We start from the raw sequence: 20,901 nt of genomic DNA on the forward strand, positions 1-20,901 counted from the left end.
AGACGCGAATTGATGCTGGTTATAAAAACTAAAAGAAGAAAATATTCACCATAAACACATATACGTACACGCATACATCTCAATGTAATTCTGTTTGGGGTTGAAAAATAAGGGGTTGAAAAGAAATTATGATGTGGACCAAAAGTAAACAAATAAACGTTGGCTAACTTTAATTTTGGCATCAAGTGGTATTATCATTTTTCGCAACTTTTCTTTTCTTGTATGAACTAACCTAATTTGTCATAACATCAAAGTAGGGGAATAATGTAGTTAATACAAAAACTAATAAACGGTGATCGTAGCAGTCTCGAAGTATTCAACATAAGTTTTTAATTAGACGTTCAATGTAATGGTTTAAATCTCGTTATTGTGTTATTGTTTTTCTTTTTCTTTTTCTTTTTCTTTTGTTTACTGAGCGTACCTTATTTTAATTTTTTTTGCAGTTATTGTACTTTATTATGAAACGGTAGATAATTTATAAGGCAATGTCTCTTCCCCATTGGGTCATTTTTGAAATAGGTATATATAAAGAAGTTGAATCCCTTGGGAATCTGTTTACTCCTGGATATTCTTTCCAATCAACCTTGTTATCACTCATTTGTTTCTTGCAAACATCCGCTCCTTTTCATTGCACCAACGTTCTTCCCAACTAGCTCTACGATCCTTTAAAATATCAAGTTTATTTTTCAATATTATAGTTTAAAAGTTTATAATGAGAATTACTCACTTTGCAGCCCTTGCTAGTTTATTCACATTCATCAGTGCTGCCCCAGCACCAGGTGTCCACACAGTCTTTATAACTGCCTACACCACTGTCATTGTCGACCAAAGTGGAGTAACACACACCCCTACTTTAGCCACCACTGAAACAGCAGACGCCATGGCTGCACTTTCCCTTACTTCAAATTCAGAAATTTCCCAACCAACTACATTGACTTCCCAATATGTTCCATCGAGTAGCAATACAATTCCAGAATCACCTTCTTCTACTTCATCACAATCGCTGGCTGCTTCGTCCTCAGAATCATCTGGTTCCATTCAATCAGGTGAAGGAACTTACTACAGCACCGGAATGGGAGCCTGTGGTAAGGTCAGTAGTGATAGTGACTATATCATTGCCATCTCTCACGAGTTGTATGATGAGAACAACATCGACAATAATCCGAACCACAACCCATTGTGCGGCAAAAAGATTAGAGCTTATTATGAAGGAAATTCAGTTGATGTAACTGTGGTTGATCGTTGTGAAGGTTGTGCTTACAATGATTTGGATTTTTCTCCTTCAGCATTCACTCAATTGGCTGATAAGAGTTTGGGTAGAATCGACATTACCTGGGAATGGTTATAGTTGTATAGTCTTTAAAATATTGTGCTTTTTTGTTTTACTTTGCAACTCCTCTCTTTTACAATCGCTTTACGAATTGTTACTATGATAAATAATCTATATTTGAAATCTATACTATCTATTGTTACAAAATTGTTTAGAATATCCAGTTCAAATAGCCTTTCCACCTGCTCTTCTTTTCATCTTGACTACTTTGTTCCATTTGTGCATAAAATTCAGCTTCATGGGCTTCAATTTCATCAAGACCTGTTGTCAAATCAGCATCAATTGGCTTAATAAACTTTGTCCTCTTTACAACTTTCCAAACAATGTAAACTGCCAAGGAAACAAAGATCATAACATAACTAAACAAGAAATCATCAACTGCCCACATTCCTGGCAAAAACACTTGGTATCCCAAACATCCAATAATACACCAATACAAGAATGTAGCAAAATAAATGGAGTATGGTTGGAACCACGATCTATAAGTGAACTTTGTACGATCAATTCCTTGTGCTTTGACGGCGTGGTAAAATGCAATATAAATAATACCCATGAATCCATAATTGAGAATTTGGGCACCAGTAACCAAATTGAACATATAATTTAATGCAACACTTCCAGATTTACCTAATTGTAATAATGACAATAACGCAAAACAACATGAAACAAGGACACAATAAATAGGAATACCTTTCTTGGTACAAATTCTGAAGAATTTAGGAACAAAGCCCTTTTTGGCCAAATTGTATAAACATCTTGATGATGTATAAGTGTATGAGCAACCGGCAGAGAATGCTGCTGTTACAATAACTGCATTGACAATGTGCGGTAGAGCCAGAATTCCTAAATTTTGCATGGCGACAACATATGGCGAAGAAGCACCATTAGAGCTTGCTGATGTTAATGCAACATATTTCGGATCATTGTATGCAATCAAGATTGAAACCGATAATGCTCCACCAACGTAAAAAAACACCAATCGGTACAACACAGTTCTGAAAGCAATGGCCATGTTGACTCTAGGATTGACACACTCACCAGCAGTCATACTAACGTATTCACTACCAACACAGGTGAAAGAACTTGATAATCTAAGTGAAGCCAAAAAGCCTTGAAATCTACCCAAGCTCCCCGTTGCATACTTCATTCCTATAGGTCCACCAGCAACATTCCAATTTCTAAAGCCAAATGCATCATGTTGAGGATTTCCCCCACACATGGTAATCAATGTGAAGAACAACAACCCAACACAAAGGGTCAATTTTGCCAATGAAAACCAAAACTCACATTCACCAAACACACGAACTGCGTACATATTGATAATGGCGTAAATGACAATTTGAATAACAAAAGTGATTGCAGGTGAGTAATCATCACGCCAAAAATGGATTATAGTATTCACAGCAGTGATTTCTGTGGGGATATAAAGACTTTGCATTAACCAAAAATTAACTGAAGCTGCAGCTTCGAAAGCTGGGTCGATGACACGACCAGCCATGTTCAAAAAAGGGGAATCTACTGGCATGTACAGCACCATTTCTCCAATAGCAGTAGTTAACAAAAGAACCAACATTGTAGATATGCAATATGACATTAAAAGGCCTAGCGGACCACCATTAACCAAACCGGTAGTACCAATGGTGACAAATAAACCGGTTCCAATAGAACCACCAATTGCTATGAGTTGTAAATGTCTATTATACAAAGTTCTTTTGGTAGAACCTGGACCATCTACGCTAGAAGCTTTGTCGGTGTTGTAACTGGATGTGTCAGTGAACAATTCTTGCTCTTCATTGGATCTCTTGTTGAGCACTTTTTCATTGAGGGAGTTAGTGTCTTCGACACTTAGCTTGTCATCTTTTCTAAACCACATGAGTAAGATTAATCATGTGTGGGTTTTGAAGAACTTTTTTAGAATAGGAAGGAAATCAGGGGTTGATATGGAGTGAAGAATATTCTCAAATGATATAGGTGTTCTGATAGGGATGGGGTAAGTGATTAAAATAAAAGAGAAAGACCGGACTAAAATAGAAATCAGTACATTAGGGATTACAATTGAGGGAAAATAGTCTTCAATTTATCTTAATTAGATCTGATAGTTCCGATTTGTGTTTTGTTTATTTTAATGAAAAAATTTCAAATGCAAAATAAAAAATTGATGAAAAAATTTGTATGTAAGGTTTATAGTTGATGCAGTCCCCGTACATGAATGACATCCACTTCATTAGCCATTCACAATGGAAGGAACAGTTTTTCATTTTCTAGTGGCGCAATACTCACTTGTAGTACAGCTTTTTCTATCATTCTCGTATAAGATAAGGGTACTAGCGATGTGTGGACTGCACAATAGGTTCACGATCTATTGGTCATTCGTGACTCTATGACAATAAAGGTGAAAAAATCCGTGAACCGATTCCATTGTCTGTTTTTGGGCGCTTTCTACAGCGGTAACTCTGCTGCTGTAGAGAACAATAAATCCGCTGTTACACAAATCCGCAGAAGATGCAAAAGAAAAAGAAATAAAAATCATTGTCTGTACAAAGCTTTATCAAAAAAAATCAGTCTCCATAGGGGAACGTAAGGCAGATAGAATGATGATGTTAAAATTGACTACTGGCCTCGTCTCTACTGTCTAGTAAATTATATGATTTATTAAATTGTGTAGTCTGTTGGTGCTGGGTTTTCAAATCTCGTTCTTTTCTCGTATCTTCTTTTATGACGTAAGTACTTTTTCTTTTCATCACAAAATGTATTTCTTTACTTGTGGCCATACTTTATACCGACACGCATGTATCTCTATATTTACGTGGAAACGCATGAACTCCTCCTCTGGTACGCTTGTTTCTGACCTATACCAAAGCGTCATCAGTTTAGTAATAGATTTCTCTCATCATATGTTTTAGGTATTGTTTTCTTTAAAGAAAGTCCTTGTTTGATATATTTCTTTTTTTTTTCTTAGCCTGTCTGCATCGCGCGATTGTGACACGGAGCCCAATTCCGTCTCCAAAGCAAAAAAGAAAGTTATATATTGTTTTATTGTTTGAGGAGGTCACGGGATGTCAAATATGATCAACACAAGGGTGGGGTAGGACTTTATTCTAAACAAACTATGTAAATTTGAATTAAGGAGATCGAAACGAATCTATCAAGACCGATTATGTCAAAGTTATTTTAGGTTAAACTTTGACGTATTTTGAGATTTCCTTGCTCATCGTAAAAATCTTTTCTTGTTCATTTTGTTATTTGTAGAAATAACGGTGAACGATTTTTATTTAAGAAATTAGCTAACTATGCATTAAACTAGGAAAAGCTAAGCTACATTTCCAGCAATCTCACACTACTCTGAGTACATAAATACCGCATGATTATTCTTAGTAATCTAGCTTTCAATATGGTGTATTTCTATTGCATAATTGATATTCTTTACACTACCCTTTTCTAATGCATAATGAGTTATAATTGCCACATTAAAATGCCGCTTCGCCTTTCGCCACACGACTTTTTTCTGGTTTCACACGACTTGAACAAACCCTCAGACATTAGTAAGATTTAAAAGGCTTTAAAATACACAATAAGCTTCGGAGATAAGCGTTTGTTTTTCACTGAATAGGGGGGAATGCAAAAAAAGGTGGATTATCGAAAGCCAACTCATGGTGAAACAGAAAGCCCTTGTCGAGAGAGGTTAAGATGACATGGAACTTTGACTACGTTAAGGTAGTTGACGTTACAAAAATGTATGTCTAGTGATATGCACATGTGCTTAATTTCAGGGGTAATGAACCTTATCTTTGATTAAGTTTTATCAAAGAGGTTGGCCTTTTAGTGCTACCAAGACCTGCAAAAATTAACTACTTCCGGTATTGTTTGAGCTAGGATGAAAAATGCTCATTCCAATTGAAAACCAAAGTTTATTATATCTTGACTATCAACTATTTCGATTGCAGCGAATTAGAATCTATAAGATTAAAACTGCAAAAAATAATTGCTCCCAGACAGGGAATTGAACCCTGGTCTACCATGCGACAAACGGTAATTCTAGCCACTAAACTATCTGGGACGACTTTTTTCAAAAAAAATATGCAGTTTTCTAAGAGAGAATAGACTAGGTCACGTTTTTGTCTTTTTTCATATACAAAATGTCGCCAACTTTTAAACATACTGAGTCATATTACATTCACAGTAGATGCAGCAAAATAGAAGTATACTTATTAGCAAATTAAGTCTGATTAAAATGCGACTCAAGTGTCACTGCGCAATTTCACTAGAATTGATATACCTTATTTGGATATGAGATGGCACAACTTACAAAGACGAATCTACTTCAGATTGTAGCACGCAACAGAACGATGGGGAGAGACGATCAAGATAAATGCGATATACTACTCTATGGATGACACAATTCATGGTAGGTGTTAAATCTTATTTCACATATCACGCCCAAATGTCGTATATTTTGTAGTAAAATAGCGAGAATCTTTGCAATCTACAATTTATATCTGACATAAATAACTTTTATTAAATATTATACAAAATTACCCAAAACCATTAAGCTGAATCAAACACCCGACTTTTCTAACAATTAAACAGCTTTATTTCAAATTTGTGAAATCAATTTCACCTTCTCTTTCTCCATGACAATGAGCATCTGCACCACAGGTACATGAATGCTTCCCACGTTTCCCGCAAGGGCATGCATCTGATGCTGCAGGAGTTACATTTTCTTCAGCGGCTTTCTCACAAACACAATGGTTTGCCGGGTGTGCTCCACATGAGCAAGTAGCTTTTTGAGCGCATACGCAATGAGAAGCAGTGCAAGAAGACATGATATTAATATTTGTTTTGATTAATGAAGAAGAAAGACAAAGGCAAATGTTTTCTGATGGAAATCTTGGTCTATTTATAATTTATGGTTTGGATTTCTTTTTCAATTTTTTTGCAGTCATTTTTGCAATGTTTGCAAACTGCATGGTGCGACGACTTACAAATACTTTTTTTGTGTGTTTCAACTGGCCAATCAGAGTCGAATTATTTGTCATCATCACACATAACAAAAGTAAAGCCTAGCTTGAGCATGCTATTAGAGTTTTGTTAACAATCAAACTTATATGAGATCTACCTAAGAAGCGATACAATTAATTAATGTTCTTGGCGTAAAATGTAGCTGCACGTTGCGACTGATAAGGATTGTTTTCATTTTGGATTATTCAGGTAATTGGATCAAATATAAGTTGTACACTTTGTTTATTGATTTGTTGCAACCTCGTGCTACATAATAAACTAACCGAAATAACCAATAAAGCAGTGCCCTTATACATATTAAAGATCCTATATCAGTTATTATAATACATTACCAGAAATAAACTTCACAAATTATACATCAAAATTGGAGAGTTTCTTCCAACGTTCCTTAAAGGGGCCCAAATCACCAGTCAATGTCTCTGTCGTTTCCCTTGCACTACCATGGGTGAAATCGGTGGTAGCCTCGACACCTTCTTTGACCTCTGCATCAACACCAGTTTCTGCACCATCCCTCAACTTTGAAATACCTTCAGCATAAATTTGCGATATTGACCGCGAATGATCACTATTGTCTTCGTTATGCACACGATATGTGTCTGACCTCCTCTGTGGCTTATCTAGAAAAATGTTATCTTCTTCAATAATTACGCGGCGATCGCTTGATCTTCGTCCGGATGACCTTCTTTTACTTGATCCTTCAACTGATGGTGTTCTTGACCGCTTCCTTCCACTTTTCAACTCGATCGTATTTAGCTCAGGTAATGAGTCTTCACTTGACTCGTCATCCAATAATGGTGCAGGACTTTTTCGATTTGTTTCACTTTCCAATTTTGGTGGTTGCAAATCATTATCGCCATCATCGGCATCTGGTACTGCTAGTGGTGTATTCGCTGAGGAGTTACTATATCGAGATGAAGAATACTTTGGAGTGTTTGGAAATTTCTGCAAATGCCCATCATGATCAGAACTGGGGTTAGGTGTTTGTTGACTATGAATTCTCGATCCTTCGCTTCCTATTTCGGATCGTAACACGGGTGGTTCAGGAAATGTGGGTGATGAATTGAGCAAATTTTGAATTGCCGAGTTTCGGGTCGTGATCGGAGTTCTTTGCTTGCGAGGAGAAATCGAAATCCTATGTAAAGCATCAAGTGATTGACGTATTGTTTGAACTCGCATAGGGGAAGCCTTCAGATGACGTGTCGGTGACAACCTTGTACCATGAGAGTTGGGAGGCTCTAAACTTATGTTATCAGGTAACCTTGACATTTTTGGTGCAGCTGCAAATCTTGATCTTTGCAGTTGGGTTTGCATTTGACCTCTTTGTGGAGTCGATGCCGATATTTGTCTATTAGGATTATGTTGTTCAGTCGACCAAGTAGCCGTGTCTTCATCAACAACATGTTTCAAATCGGGTCGTCTAGTATCCAAAAATGTAAGCGTTTTCGGTTGCTCATCAACCATTTCGTCATCTATCTCACTTAAAAAGTTGGAGCTTGACTGGATCTCATTTATAGGAGTTTCAAAACTATTCAACACAACATTAGCCGATTGTTCAAAAAATTTCTTCCAAAACCCCGAATTATGCCACACTTTCCAGCTTTCAACACCATACTCTTGAATAACTGGCTTCAATTTATCATTAATAATTGCATTTGCTCGTGATATATTCTTGTCAATATCTTGAAGGACTAAAGTTGTGTCTTGATCTAATTGCTCCAAAACTTTTCTTGCATTGCGATCTTCCAGAGAGACGGCTCCTGATTTCCTTCTCGAAGTAGGTGGTGCAATCGATAGCCTCTTCATGGTGTGTACTTTGTCTGGACTTTATCCTGTTTGTTTTCATTTTCCGACTCGCGATATAAATGGGACTTTTGTCGCGTTCGACACGACCCTGTTCTGGAGCTACCGTCACCATCACCGACGAAATAAAGATGATTTACTCTTGCTAGACTCTTATTGAGTAACCACTACTAGTCCAACACGCTCGGTTATGGGAAATATCATGTCGGTATCTTTTGCTCCAGAATGTACACCTGCCAAGAATGCATATGATGACTGTTTTAACAAGTGGTATACTGAGAAGTTCTTGAAAGGCAAGTCCATCGAAAACGAGTGTACCGAGTTTTGGGACACTTACATTACTTGTATTAATGCTAATTTAGCCAAGCAAGGAATAAAGCCAATGCTAGATAAGGCTAGGGAGGATCAACCGTTTAGTCATGAAGAGATACAGGAAAGTTTGAAAGAGCTGGGTAAATGAGTCAAATCGGATGGACAAAGCTATCGTTGGTGACCGCGACGTAGACGACACTCTGTACATAGGTATAATAAAAGGGGATTTATATTTGGTCTATACTTTTTTTCTGTAAGCCCATAACTCTAATAGCTTTCAAAAGTTCACGAGAAAATAAAAAACTGTCTGATACTAGCTCTCTCCAACGCAATGTTGGTTGAAGAGGTTCCTAAAACCAGTGGCGCAAACGCTTCTACGATATATTTTAGCTCATCCGTAAACCTCACGGCGAGGCTGATGGGAAAGGATAGATACTGGCATGACGAGAGTGGCGAAGGACCACCGAACAAGAAAGGAAGAACAAAAGTAAATTACAATCTCAACCAATTATTCAATGCGCAAACACAAGCAAATAATGATGCTAAGATTAATGGCCCTTCAAAATCAGCCCGGCAAATACAATTAGAAAAGGTGGTGCAAAAAAGGTTGGTGGAGCTAAATCAAGAATCCTCTACTAAGGGATTCGAGTTGCCTAAAAATTTTGCCTACACAAGTATCCACTCCTCCAGAGATAACCGAAATAGCTCACAAAAGTCGAGACAAGGGAATACCCCATCTACAAAGAGAATATTGGCAGCTCGAAGAAATTTGAATCTGTACTACGAAGAGGAGAGAAATTTAATATCGATCAATACCATCCTCTCGTCGAATTTTCAATTTATTGACGTAATTGACTCTAGAGATGTTAAAAACAAAATTCCGGAAAGATCAAGACCAAGAGTAAGATTGTGCTGTATTTGTGGCTCGAAATCAAATTATTCGAGATGCCCGCTTTGTGGGTTGTATTATTGTACTGTAAAGTGCAATAAATTACACCAGGAGCTGAGATGTGCATAACATATTTAACATCCATATTCAACAACATTTTCAAACACCACATTTTTTCTCATTTTTGAAGATACTTCTTTTACAAAGCATGCTATTGACTTGAATCAATGAAGCTCTTCTTCATGATGTTATTTATTTCAATATGTCACTCATTTGAGCAATCGTCCAACTCCAAGGACTATGTCAAGCTAGTGCAGTTTGCAAACTTGGCGTCGGTGGCGTATTGTGTGACAAAAGGACTTTCTACTGGTGTGTTGAGTGATCCAGATACACATTGTCCATTGAATGCATGTAAAAATTCAATCTTACAAGATGTGGAGATTGTACGAATTTTTGATTTCAATAGATTGAATGAAGTTGGTACTGGATTCTACGCTTTAGACCATCGACGAAAGGCAATTATATTGGTGTTTAGAGGATCTGCATCAAGACGTGATTGGGTTACAGATTTAAATTTTTTCCCTATAAAGTATACGCCTATTGTATACGACAAGGATTTCAAAGATGGCGAGCCTTTCATCCAAATGGAATGCAAAAATTGCCGAGTACATCGTGGGTTTTACAATTTTCTCAAGGACAATTCTGGTGCCATCATCAGTGCTGGTATCAAGATGAAGGAACAATATCCCAATTACCAGTTCTTAATTGCTGGGCATTCATTGGGTGCTGCATTTACAGTGATGAGTGGGATCGAGTTTATGTTGTTGGGGTATGATCCATTAGTTGTGACATTTGGAGGTCCAAAGGTGGGGAATCAAGAATTTGCCGATTTTATCGACACCATTTTCGACTCCGAAGAGGTTGCGAAAGAGATTGAAACCAGCCATGATTTTTCTAGAGGTTTCATTAGAGTCGTTCACCGACATGATATTATACCGTCCTTACCACCCATGTTAGCACATGCTGGTTATGAATACTTTATAGATAAACGAGATTTACCCCACGAAGAATCGGATGTTGACAGAAGGGGCTTAGACCACAGTGGGTTCTTTGGCAAGCGAGATGTTACTGTTGAAAAAGTGGGATTAAAGGATCTTAACATCAAGCCGTCCACGTTTTGGCCAAACAAGTTGGGCAAATTCGAACATACTCATTACTTTAGAAAAATTACAAGCTGTCAGCATTGATACATTTATTTACAAATTTCTATCATGTCGTTTCTATTACACACTTTGTAACGACTCTTGTCCATCTTTTCACCTTCTTTGAGCTCGTATTCATTCAACTTCTCCCAATCGTCCCAATAAACAACATTTTGAAGCGACTTGAAAGCATCAGACTCTGTTATGTCTTTGCTCTCATCCACTTTAATATAGTTACCATTTGTCAAGTCTTCCAAGATATTATTTGCAGTGTCGAATGAATCCATCATTGTCACTGCAATGACCCCCTTTGGTCCATTCTTTATCCACCCCGAAGTGTACCACCCGGTCTTGTATGTTAGATTGTCTTTGTTTTCGCCTTTTGATTTGCGGGAGAGTACTCTTCCACCTCGGTTGTGTAATTTGTTGTTTTCAAACCAAATATCCTCCTCGTCAAATCCTTCAATTGAGGTTCCTTGATATCCAATTGATAATATAACGAGTTCGTTCTTTATCTCAACAAACTCTTCTGTAGCTTTGACTCTCCCTGGAAGGAGCGGATCATCAATTGGCTCATTTTTGACAAATTTCGTTGACTTAAGAAGACCATCATCTCCTGCTATGAATTCCACTGGTGAGAGTAAATACCGCAACGCCCACTTACGTTTCGATTCGTCCTTTGGACTAATAGGCTTGTTGTACTTTTCAATCAACGACACTCTACGCTTCTCCACTCTACCTAACTTCTTTGTAGCAAAACTTTCCAATAACCCTTCATCCAATGGCTCAAATTTAGCATCTTTCAACTCAAACAATTCTCTGATTTCCTTATTTGAGAAAGCAGACTCTAGTATACCTCGCCTTGCCACAATGTTGACATTTTTAACAGCGTTTTTTTCCAACAAGGTTTCTGCTTCAACAGAGATATCGGTTGCATGCCAGTGCTGAATTGGATCGGCCAATAATATACGGGCAACATCCAACGCCACATTTCCATTCCCAACAATGGTAACATTTTCAATTTTGTCCAATGGTGGAGGTCTATATGGATTTTCAAAATTGTAGCAATCAGGATGACCGTTGTACCAATTAACAAACTGTCTGGCTGAAATCACCCCAGGTAGATCAGTTCCGGGAATGTTTAGTTTATTATCGGCTGAAGTACACCCATACGCTAGTATAATTGCATTGTAGTTTTTCTCCAATTCTTTCAACTTAATGTCCTTGCCTATCTCAACGTTACCGATGAACCTAACTCGATGTTTATTAGAAAATTTGAAATCAGTCATTATATTGGTCATAAACTCTTCACAATTTTTCACCTCAGGGTGATCTGGAGCAACACCATACCTGCTCAATCCAAACGGCGTAGGAAGCTTTTCAAAGAAATCCAAGTGAATTTGCTTATCTTCACTTGATTTGTTGAGTAAATGATGTGCCGTGTAAAACCCACCAGGGCCGGTACCTATAACAGCTATTTTGAACTGGTTGAACAACCGCGTCGTTGCAAGACCGCGTACTCTTATATATGCTAGTGGCATCGCTTGGGAAGATGCTATAGGAGGCATGGTTTGGATGTTCGGAACGAGAACAGAAAACCGATCCTCACCGAACGTGTCCGCTGATATCAACCAAACATCAAGAGTATTAGAGATAAAGGTGAAGTGGAAATAAAGATAAGTCTAGTTGGCTTAGAAGTATCAATCTTTTTCTACATTTCAAAAAGACCCACCACATACTAAGATTCAACTAGTTTTACTGTCCCTTGTCTTTCTTCCTATGGCTGGATCTTTCATAGTTTTCCTCGTATAATCTTTTATTAAACATACAAATATAAGTTGTCGTAGCACTCTCTATTTCCTTCCTTCATTTCCTTCTTTGATGAATATTGCCATCATGTGTAATACCAAACAAAATAAAACTTGACCTCTGACTCCACTATAAACGTAACATCATAGGACATGTTGCATCATTCTATCATCTAATATCTTGCAAATGACAACATCATATACTTTGTCAATATCAGGAAGAAGATCTGAATAGATTACTTCAACTTCTTCTTTGGTCTCAATTGATTGGAGTGACCACACTTTCTCTTACGACAGTTGGTTGCTCTAGGTGGTAATCTAGCGTAACAGATACGGCAAATAGATTTTTCACAATTGTACTTGGAAGCTAATGCTTTTAATGATGGTTCAATCATGGTTGGTTGTGGATGGTTAATGAAAGATGGTGGAAATTTCGCTTGTGCGTTGATATTTTCTAATCCTTTTTTTTTCTGTTCTTCGCGCAACTTAATATGTCACGTGAATGATAGTGGTCATTTTTTCGGTGAGGGTTGTAACCCTGTATACATTTTGTTGGTTGCAACAATAAGGAAATACAATGTGTTGCAGATCTAAAGAGGTGTGTGTTATAGTCGAGTTGACCTTTAGTAATACTGATACTGTCACACAAGCGAGTCTATATTGTAGATAATTGCGATGCATGGTGTTTTATAACTGGATGTGTCTTATTTAGATGGTCCCCCTCTAACGTCTTGTGAAGGTTGACTTACAAGTACAGGCTCTTATTAATAGATTGGGCACAGAGATAGGTGTCAATTCAGAAGCATAACAGACTGTATCAATCTCTGCTTTAGTACAAGGCGTCCATGCACTTCAGAAAAGAAGTCTGCATTAGTGTGTCCCATTTTCGACTTGAAGCTCAATTCCGCACCTGTTATGATCCTATTCGTATGGAATACAAATTGCTATGACCACGTCAATCTCGGGTATAGTTTATTCTAATCCTGGCATTTCTGACTACAAACGGTCAAACTTGTGCGGCTCACTTAAAGAAGATTCAATTGTTAGAAAAATAAACAGTTGCGAATTATGCGAAGCCGAGAGAGTTACAATTGTAAATCTATCATCAGCATAACCTTTACTAATTATGGGTGAAGACAATTCATCAATTGACAAACAAAAGGAAGAGGAGTCTGAACAGAAAGTAGTTAATGCTTCTCATAACGACTCCGCAATCAACCCACACAGCAATGAAACCGACCAACCCCAATCGACAAACGAGCCAGCCCAACAAGCAATTAGGGAAAAGGATCAATCAGGCACAACTCTCAAGAGGCAAGAAACAGACGAAAATAAACTAGTCACAAACAGAGAGGAAGATCTGGGGATGCCTGCAGACGACCTGATTCATGAGGATCCGCACACTTCGTTTCTACAACTACCTGCCTCGGATAAACAACAATATACAACACCTTCGAAGTCATTGCCACCACTCAAAGATCAAGAACCAATTGTAACTCCTAAATTGTTTGACGTAGCTCCAGATAATGAGCATCTGGAACTGTATAATTCGACTCAAGAGGTGGCCAGTTCGCCCATTAGGAATGACATTTTGTCTTGTACCCACGATGATGATATCCTTGATGGAAATTCAAAAACCACCGTGAGAAATTTCCTATCTATCGACGAGAACGAATTGAAAGCATTACAAGATAACCATCTATTAAGAACACTTCTGACAAAGGCACATGAGTTTGAGAGATTACAAACACAGAACAGCCAATTTAGATTAAAGCTAGAAGAGACGTTTACAAATAGTAGAAATAAAATTAACTCACTTCAGCAAAAATATTCAGAGGCAGACAATTCGTTGCTTTCGTTGCGGGATGAGAATGCAGAGTTGGTCTCAAATTGCAAGAAGCAAGAGGTTAAAGTAAGAGAGCTAGAGCTTTCTAATCAACAATTGGCATTACAAGTTAATGAATATCAAAGACTAAGCTCAGAAAAAGCCTCAGAATTGAAGGAATTGAATGAGAAACAAAGTTATCAGGAGATTAAACACATGGAAAAGCTCGAGGAGTTATCTACTGCGAATGTTGCTCAAAGCAAAAAGCTAAACCAAATAACAATGGAGTATAATAGGTCAGAAAATGAAAAATTTACGATTAGTTTGCTGTTAACAAAGGCTCAAAATGAAGCAAATTTCTTAAAAGACCAAAAGCTCTGGTATGAGGAACAACTAAAGTCAGCGCAGCTGAAATACACAGATTTGTTACAAAAGTACGAATCAGAGCAATCACAAACTGAGTCCAACGTCAGCAGGTTAACCGTCAAATCGGAGAGCCTCAAACAGTTGGTCAAACGCCACGAAAAGACTATTGCAGATCTAGAAGCGTCATTGAAAACAGAGTCAGACAAAAAATCTGCAGCTGAATCTAAATTGAGGTCTGTCGAGTCCCGCATAATAGAAGAGTCCAACGCAAATCAAGATTTGTTGGAGTTAACTAAACTTCAGAGCGATCAGCGTGCAGCTAGAATTGAGCAGTTAGAAGCTTATTCTGAAGAACTTAAAACCAAATCAAATGATAACATAGAAACTTTCAGCTCAACCATATCATCACAAGAACAAACAATTGCTGAATTGGAAGAAAAGCTTGAGAGAATGGAATCAGTATTGAATGCAGAAATTGGCGACAAGAAGCAAATACTCGAATTTGATGCTAACTCAGGTTTATCTGGAATTTCATTACCCACTCTTTTCGCCGAATACAATCATGTGAAAAAGCAGCTCTCAGTAGAAAGACTGCAAAGAGAAAAGTTGGAGAAAGAATTGGAAAATTTTGTCATTGAGCTTGACGCTAGAAAGCCTGCCATTGCTAATTACAAAGACCAAATCCAATTTTACGAATCTTTGGTATCCGAGTTGAATGACAAGATTGAGAAACTCCACGCAGACAATGTTTCCCTTGAAAAAGAGTGTAAAAGGCAAAGATCCTATAGCGTTAGTTATGAAAACGAAATTTCATCTTTGAAACAAGTGGTCAAAGATTTGGGAAGGCAAATATGCTACTTTCTCATACACTCACAGATTAGGGACAGGAATGATGAGCCCCTTGCTTTCAGTGAGCGTAGCAAGATTGAAAAAATTCTAGACCGCACAGGCAATTTCGAGGACTCCGTCGAGTCAGACTCTGATAGGCTAGTATCAGAGAGATTGCTAACATTCAAGGATATAATAGAGCTTCGACAAAAAAATCAGGACTTGCTTATTGCGGTAAGACAATTAACAAAGAAGTTGGAAAGTTTAGAGGAAGACAGTAACAACTTACAAGTTGTGGAGGAAGCCCAAGAGGCGATAATGACTTTGGATAGTGAGTTGGAAAGTGCTAATTCCAAGCTCCAAGCAATTACTAGTGAAAGAGACGCTCTTCGAAAACTCAACAATAAAATGGCTGATGGAGTGGCTGGAGGGAACACTTCGTTGCCAGATTTGGAACTAACTAAAAAAATTGAGGAATATGAATCTGTGATCAAGAAAATGAGGGACGAGTCAGTAGAGGCTGTAAGAAAAGTAAATGAGGAGTTGAAGAAAGCTAATGAGAACAAAAACGAACTTTTAACACAACTTTCTGCGGCCAACAAATCCATCGAATTGACAGAGATGAAATTGTCTACTACTCAGAAATCAATCGACTTAGCAATTGCGGAGAAGAATCAAGTCAAATCAGAGCTAGACTTTTGGAATAAACAAGCACAAAAATTGGAGGACCAATTGAGACAAAAATCGCAAGACCTTCGGGTAGTTCAAGCAAGGTTTGAACAGAGCAGTACATCATTGGTCACTATACAACAAGAAAAGGAATTTGCTAATAGAATGCAATTGTCGCTTAACAATGAGCTTTCATCGTTGAGAGACGACAAGATGAAATTGAATGATTTGGTTGTTAACTTGCAAACGATGCTAAGGGAAAGAGATGACTCAATCAAAGAGATTACAGCTAAGCTTAATGAATCATCCGAGGCATCTCAGAACTTACAGAGGAAACTCAATGAAAAAGAAGAAAGACTCCAGATATTGTCCAACCAATCGGAAAAGACGTTCAAAGCACAGAATAGCAAGTTGGAACAAATCAATGACTTGAGCTTACAGTTGTTACATTTAAAGAACGAAGTGTCAGAGAAGGACAAGCGTATAGTGGAGTTGAGTGCTAGATTGAAAGATGCAACGCTTAATGCATACAGTAAACCGGAGGTTAAGCAATTGCAGGAAGATTTGAGAATTGCAGGGGACCGACTTGTGGAATTGACAAAGTTGGTTAATGATAAGGAAACAGCTATAGTTAATAATGTTAAATCATTCAATGAAGAGAGAGCTTCCTGGGAGGCAAAGTATACTAGACTTACCAAAGAGAAAAAGAATTCAGATGATGAAATTACAAAATTGAGAGAAGCGAATGAAAATAATGCACAGGAATTGGAAAAATCAAAGGAAAAATTTGTAGCTGATTATAATACGTTGCAAGGCAAATTTGCCGAAGTTGAAGTTAAGGCTGAAAAATTTGATAGTTTGGAAAGAATTTACGAGGACAGGCTTGACGATGCTAATGGAAAACTTGAGAATGAAAAGAAAACGGTTATTGACTTGCAGAGTAAGTTGGATGTGGAGGCGGAAAAAAATTTGTCATTGAATGAGGAAATCAAAACTATGAAAGATAAGGTAGCAAACAACGATTTTGTTATAGCGTTGCTCAAACAGGAAAAGGAAACAATCAATAAAAAATTGAGGGCCTTAGAAGGTGAGCTCAGTGTCAGTAGATTGGAGTTGGAGAATGAAAAGAATATTTCAAAAACAAAGCGAGCTGAGTTGGAGGATCAAAACAGACTTTTACTCGATCAATTGGAATTGGGTGGCACTTCGGAAAATGGCGAGGATGGTGGATCAAATGACGTTAAACAGGTTATTGAGTATCTTCGTCGTGAGAAAGAAGGAAGCGATACTAAGCTTTTCACCGTTGAAGAAGAAAATTCAAATTTGAGGGCCAAGGTAGAAAGTTTACAAAACGAGGTATCGACCCTTCAATCACTAAAGAGCAACTCCAGCATATTGGATTTTGGCAACAACGAGAAGGAACAAAATCAACTCGCAAGCCAATTGCAACAGATCAACCAGTTGAAGGAGCATACCAATAACCTTACATATGAAATTAAGAAGAAAGACGCCGACCTTGAAAAATTGAAAACCGAATTCAATAGGATAACGACCGAATTGGATACTGTCAAGCAAAGTTCTCAGAAACAAATAACCCAAGCCGGAATCAATCAGCAGAAATTACGATTACTTGAGGAGGAGAATGCGCGTCTCAAAGCTATTTCAACAAACGCGGTGTCTAGGAAGGCTGATGAGCCCAAGGGCCCACCACCAGAAATTATTAGAATGCAAGAGCAAATGGATAAGTTGAAAAACAAAGCTAATGACAGAATCAAGACATTGAAGCAGGAACATGCCGCTAGAGAGAAGGAGATTAATGAAACCAAAGATAAAGAGTTGAAGCAATTGAAGGAGAAGATTGAAGCCTTACAAAGTAAAGAAGCTGCTCCAGGCTCTCAAGATGTAAAAGTACAACAAAAGGTTGAGGAGTTGAGCAAACAGCTAAATGCCATAAAGGAGGAAAACAGTGGATTGATACGTGAAAAGAACGAATTGGTTAAAAAGTTGTTCACCTTGGAGGCCAGCTTAAAAACTCAGTTCAACAAAGAGAAAGAGGAATTGCGCAAGTCTCTCGAATCTTCAAGCTCGAATAGTGCTACAGATGTTACAAAGGCAAAATATGATGAACTTCAACACCTCTTGGAAAAGACCAGGAACGAGGTGCAACAAAAAATTGATCAAGAGAAGATAAAGACCACACAAGAGGTTGAAAAGAAGTTTGAGTTCAAAATGAAAATGTTGACGAGAAAGGTTGAGAAGTATGAGTCAGAGTCAAAGGCAAAGAAACAGACACACGAAGCAGGACAAGGGAAGCCTTTACCCCAACAGGTGACACAACAAACGACGCAACCAATGAAACAGCCAAAAATGCAGTCAGTGGTAGAGCCAACGGCGCAATCTACGACTCAACAAGTCACACATCCAACGACACAGCCACACCCACAAGCATTTCTGAAGAGCTCAGCCTTTGGTCAACCACCTCAAACTAAACCAGTACAAGTTTCACAGCCACAAACAACTTTGCAACCTCAATTAAGTCAAATGACAGCACAGCAACCAACTTATCAATTTGGCACCCGACAAACCGATTTGTTTGGAGCGCGTAGTTCCACAACCCAGCCATCAGTACCCACCACCACAGTCCAAAACACTTCACAAGTGCTGCAACCAGTTGATGCTGGCGGTGCTTTAAATAAATTGACGCCAAATGAGAAACCAAGTATCAGTGCTAGTGTAGCAACTACTACGGCAACTGTTCCAGACAAAGCAGCCAATAATGACACCCTGGTAAATGAAATCCAGACTGAATCACCACAAACGCAATCACAAGTGCCATCTTCCGCTTCGCAGGCTACTGGGAAATCGGAGCAACTGTCATTATCGCTGTCTCAAATCCCAATAATTACAGCACAACAGCCGTCAACAACCACGCCTGTGACTAAACCCGTGGTTAAAAAACTTTCAATTGCATCTCCTATTGCTCCTGGTGCAGAGTCTACCTTGAATGTAACACGTCCTGCGATTGCAAGGACTGAACCAAGAAACCCCAAGACTTCTGAAGAAAAGCACGGTGTCTCGCCAAGTAATGAGCGCAAGAGATCTTTCCAAGATGAAAGACCGAAAGTTAAAAAAACCAGACAAGAATGAGAATGCTAGGCTAAAATCATGGTATAAGCGTTGTTAAGAGGTGCAGCTGGAGAGTTGGCGTTCTATGATAAAGTAGACTGGTATGTACATCTTTCGATAATATATGTAAAAGTGTTACAGTCATTTTACTTTCGAAGAGTAAATCCGAGAAGGAGAGGTTTAAAATTGAGAATTAAAGGGTGGGGACTCAGAGCCTCAAGTGGTATTTATGCTCAATGTGGATTAAACTTTTTGAACCCGGTGACTCCAGGAGTAACTTGGTGGAAGTGAAAAAACGTTTGTCAACGCTTTTTGTCTTGTAAAAGAGGGGGAGGAGATATAACATTGAGGTCTCGTTTGTAAGACGGGGTGTATTTGATTCAACAATTTGTAGAACAAAATACCCACTGGATGAGAATATCTTTAACTTTCCCCCACTTTAGAAGAAGGTAAATTACATTACCGTGATTACTGTTTCCGGTGTAAATTAGAAAGCGGAGAAGAGTAATCTTTCTCATAGCAAGGGATCACAAAAGAGAAGACTACACAATATGATTGCACTCCAGGAGCGCTCATTTGTCCTTCACCGGGATTCACTAACTTATATTTTATGGGTGTAAATGAAAAATTCTATTAACACTCTCATTCTGTTCGCGGCAAAAGTGCTAGTAAAAGTTTTTTCTTACCTTCAGTTCCGAACAAAGTTGACAAACAAAGCTTTTGCACACAGAAGAAATCTTCTTACATCTACGATATAGTCCGGGCTTTCCTGTAGAGGTTACATGATGGCCGATAGTACCTCTCAATGTTTTCCTCAATGCGGGGTTGACGATGATGCTTATTGTGTGTCACAATACAGTACACAAAACTTAAATGGAACATACCATGATATACAGAGCTAAATTACTTGGCATGGTAAATGCCCTAAACATTTCGTTTATAGTTTCTCTGATTGAATGCACAGAAGATAAAAGGAAATCACCCATTGGTGCTGAACCCAAAATGACCCAATGAGAAATGATTAGTACCAGAAGACAATAAATAGTTCTTGAAAGGCTGAAGTAGATCAGTATTTGTCTACCACTGGCAGATCTTGAAATGTCCCGGAAACTTAATAAAAGAAATGGGGGTCGTTTATTACAAGCAATGGAAAACGCAGAAAATTGTTTTCGAAATTTTTGGGTAACATAGGAAAATTTCCAGCAATATGTTTTGCAATGGCAAGAGACAGAGAGTCACTCTAGCATCACCAACTGATAAGAATAAACTTCGATAGAACTGGTTTCAAAAGGGTGGGGAAGCGACAAAGTACTCACAAAGTTTATTCAAATTAATTGAAACATTAAGAGCTCTCAAGATAAAAAACGTTCAAAACTAGTTGTAACTTTAAGGCAGCCGCATCTTCAAGAATGAGAAAAACTCCAATTAATGTTCCTCCTTGCAACGATGTAATCATGTGGAGTAAACTTCTCTAACATATACACGTTTTTTGAGTCAATTAGTTGCTATAACATTTCAGGGGGTAAAACTAGGTATGAATGAGCAAAAACTATTAGGACAAAATATTCGTAAAATCAAATATAATATGTATGAATTACCAAATTAAGATTTGCAGAATATTGCGCTTTTGTGATAAGAAATTTTGTCAATCAATAGACGCATGGAAGAATTGAACTCCGAGCACAACTATTACAGCACAATTATCTTATTACATGCTAAGTTGACCT

General features: G+C 38.0%; 10 protein-coding genes and 1 non-coding gene across 11 annotated transcripts; 5 read left to right on the forward strand and 6 right to left on the reverse strand. All coding sequences in view use genetic code 12, as the record gives it.

The window, feature by feature from the left end:
• Positions 1-712: 712 nt before the first annotated feature.
• Positions 713-1,348, forward strand: CORT_0E01400 (Dag7 protein; the record flags this gene model as incomplete). Its single annotated transcript, XM_003869812.1, has 1 exon — positions 713-1,348. The coding sequence occupies one exon, from the start codon at positions 713-715 to the stop codon at positions 1,346-1,348; it is 636 nt and encodes a 211-aa protein (XP_003869861.1).
• Positions 1,349-1,481: 133 nt separating this feature from the next.
• On the reverse strand, positions 1,482-3,203 carry CORT_0E01410 (hypothetical protein; the record flags this gene model as incomplete). The annotated part of the gene is made up of 1 exon (XM_003869813.1): positions 1,482-3,203. The coding sequence occupies one exon, from the start codon at positions 3,201-3,203 to the stop codon at positions 1,482-1,484; it is 1,722 nt and encodes a 573-aa protein (XP_003869862.1).
• A 2,112-nt stretch (positions 3,204-5,315) lies between these two features.
• CORT_0_Asp(GTC)_69 lies at positions 5,316-5,387 on the reverse strand. The gene has a single exon. It is a non-coding gene (tRNA).
• Positions 5,388-5,919: 532 nt separating this feature from the next.
• On the reverse strand, positions 5,920-6,153 carry CORT_0E01420 (Crd2 metallothionein; the record flags this gene model as incomplete). Its single annotated transcript, XM_003869814.1, has 1 exon — positions 5,920-6,153. The coding sequence occupies one exon, from the start codon at positions 6,151-6,153 to the stop codon at positions 5,920-5,922; it is 234 nt and encodes a 77-aa protein (XP_003869863.1).
• A 547-nt stretch (positions 6,154-6,700) lies between these two features.
• On the reverse strand, positions 6,701-8,152 carry CORT_0E01430 (Ask1 subunit of the Dam1 (DASH) complex; the record flags this gene model as incomplete). Its single annotated transcript, XM_003869815.1, has 1 exon — positions 6,701-8,152. The coding sequence occupies one exon, from the start codon at positions 8,150-8,152 to the stop codon at positions 6,701-6,703; it is 1,452 nt and encodes a 483-aa protein (XP_003869864.1).
• A 187-nt stretch (positions 8,153-8,339) lies between these two features.
• CORT_0E01440 (hypothetical protein) lies at positions 8,340-8,609 on the forward strand (the record flags this gene model as incomplete). Its single annotated transcript, XM_003869816.1, has 1 exon — positions 8,340-8,609. One exon carries the CDS (start codon positions 8,340-8,342, stop codon positions 8,607-8,609), a length of 270 nt encoding a protein of 89 aa, XP_003869865.1.
• A 183-nt stretch (positions 8,610-8,792) lies between these two features.
• CORT_0E01450 (hypothetical protein) lies at positions 8,793-9,479 on the forward strand (the record flags this gene model as incomplete). Its single annotated transcript, XM_003869817.1, has 1 exon — positions 8,793-9,479. The coding sequence occupies one exon, from the start codon at positions 8,793-8,795 to the stop codon at positions 9,477-9,479; it is 687 nt and encodes a 228-aa protein (XP_003869866.1).
• A 98-nt stretch (positions 9,480-9,577) lies between these two features.
• Positions 9,578-10,597, forward strand: CORT_0E01460 (hypothetical protein; the record flags this gene model as incomplete). Its single annotated transcript, XM_003869818.1, has 1 exon — positions 9,578-10,597. The coding sequence occupies one exon, from the start codon at positions 9,578-9,580 to the stop codon at positions 10,595-10,597; it is 1,020 nt and encodes a 339-aa protein (XP_003869867.1).
• Positions 10,598-10,602: 5 nt separating this feature from the next.
• Positions 10,603-12,120, reverse strand: CORT_0E01470 (Arh2 adrenodoxin-NADPH oxidoreductase; the record flags this gene model as incomplete). The annotated part of the gene is made up of 1 exon (XM_003869819.1): positions 10,603-12,120. One exon carries the CDS (start codon positions 12,118-12,120, stop codon positions 10,603-10,605), a length of 1,518 nt encoding a protein of 505 aa, XP_003869868.1.
• Positions 12,121-12,596: 476 nt separating this feature from the next.
• Positions 12,597-12,755, reverse strand: CORT_0E01480 (Rpl40b protein; the record flags this gene model as incomplete). The annotated part of the gene is made up of 1 exon (XM_003869820.1): positions 12,597-12,755. One exon carries the CDS (start codon positions 12,753-12,755, stop codon positions 12,597-12,599), a length of 159 nt encoding a protein of 52 aa, XP_003869869.1.
• Positions 12,756-13,486: 731 nt separating this feature from the next.
• CORT_0E01490 (Mlp1 protein) lies at positions 13,487-19,195 on the forward strand (the record flags this gene model as incomplete). Its single annotated transcript, XM_003869821.1, has 1 exon — positions 13,487-19,195. The coding sequence occupies one exon, from the start codon at positions 13,487-13,489 to the stop codon at positions 19,193-19,195; it is 5,709 nt and encodes a 1,902-aa protein (XP_003869870.1).
• Positions 19,196-20,901: the final 1,706 nt, after the last annotated feature.

This window comes from Candida orthopsilosis (assembly GCF_000315875.1).
Source record: "Candida orthopsilosis Co 90-125, chromosome 5 draft sequence".
In the NCBI taxonomy this organism is placed as follows: Eukaryota; Fungi; Ascomycota; class Pichiomycetes; order Serinales; family Debaryomycetaceae; genus Lodderomyces; species Lodderomyces orthopsilosis.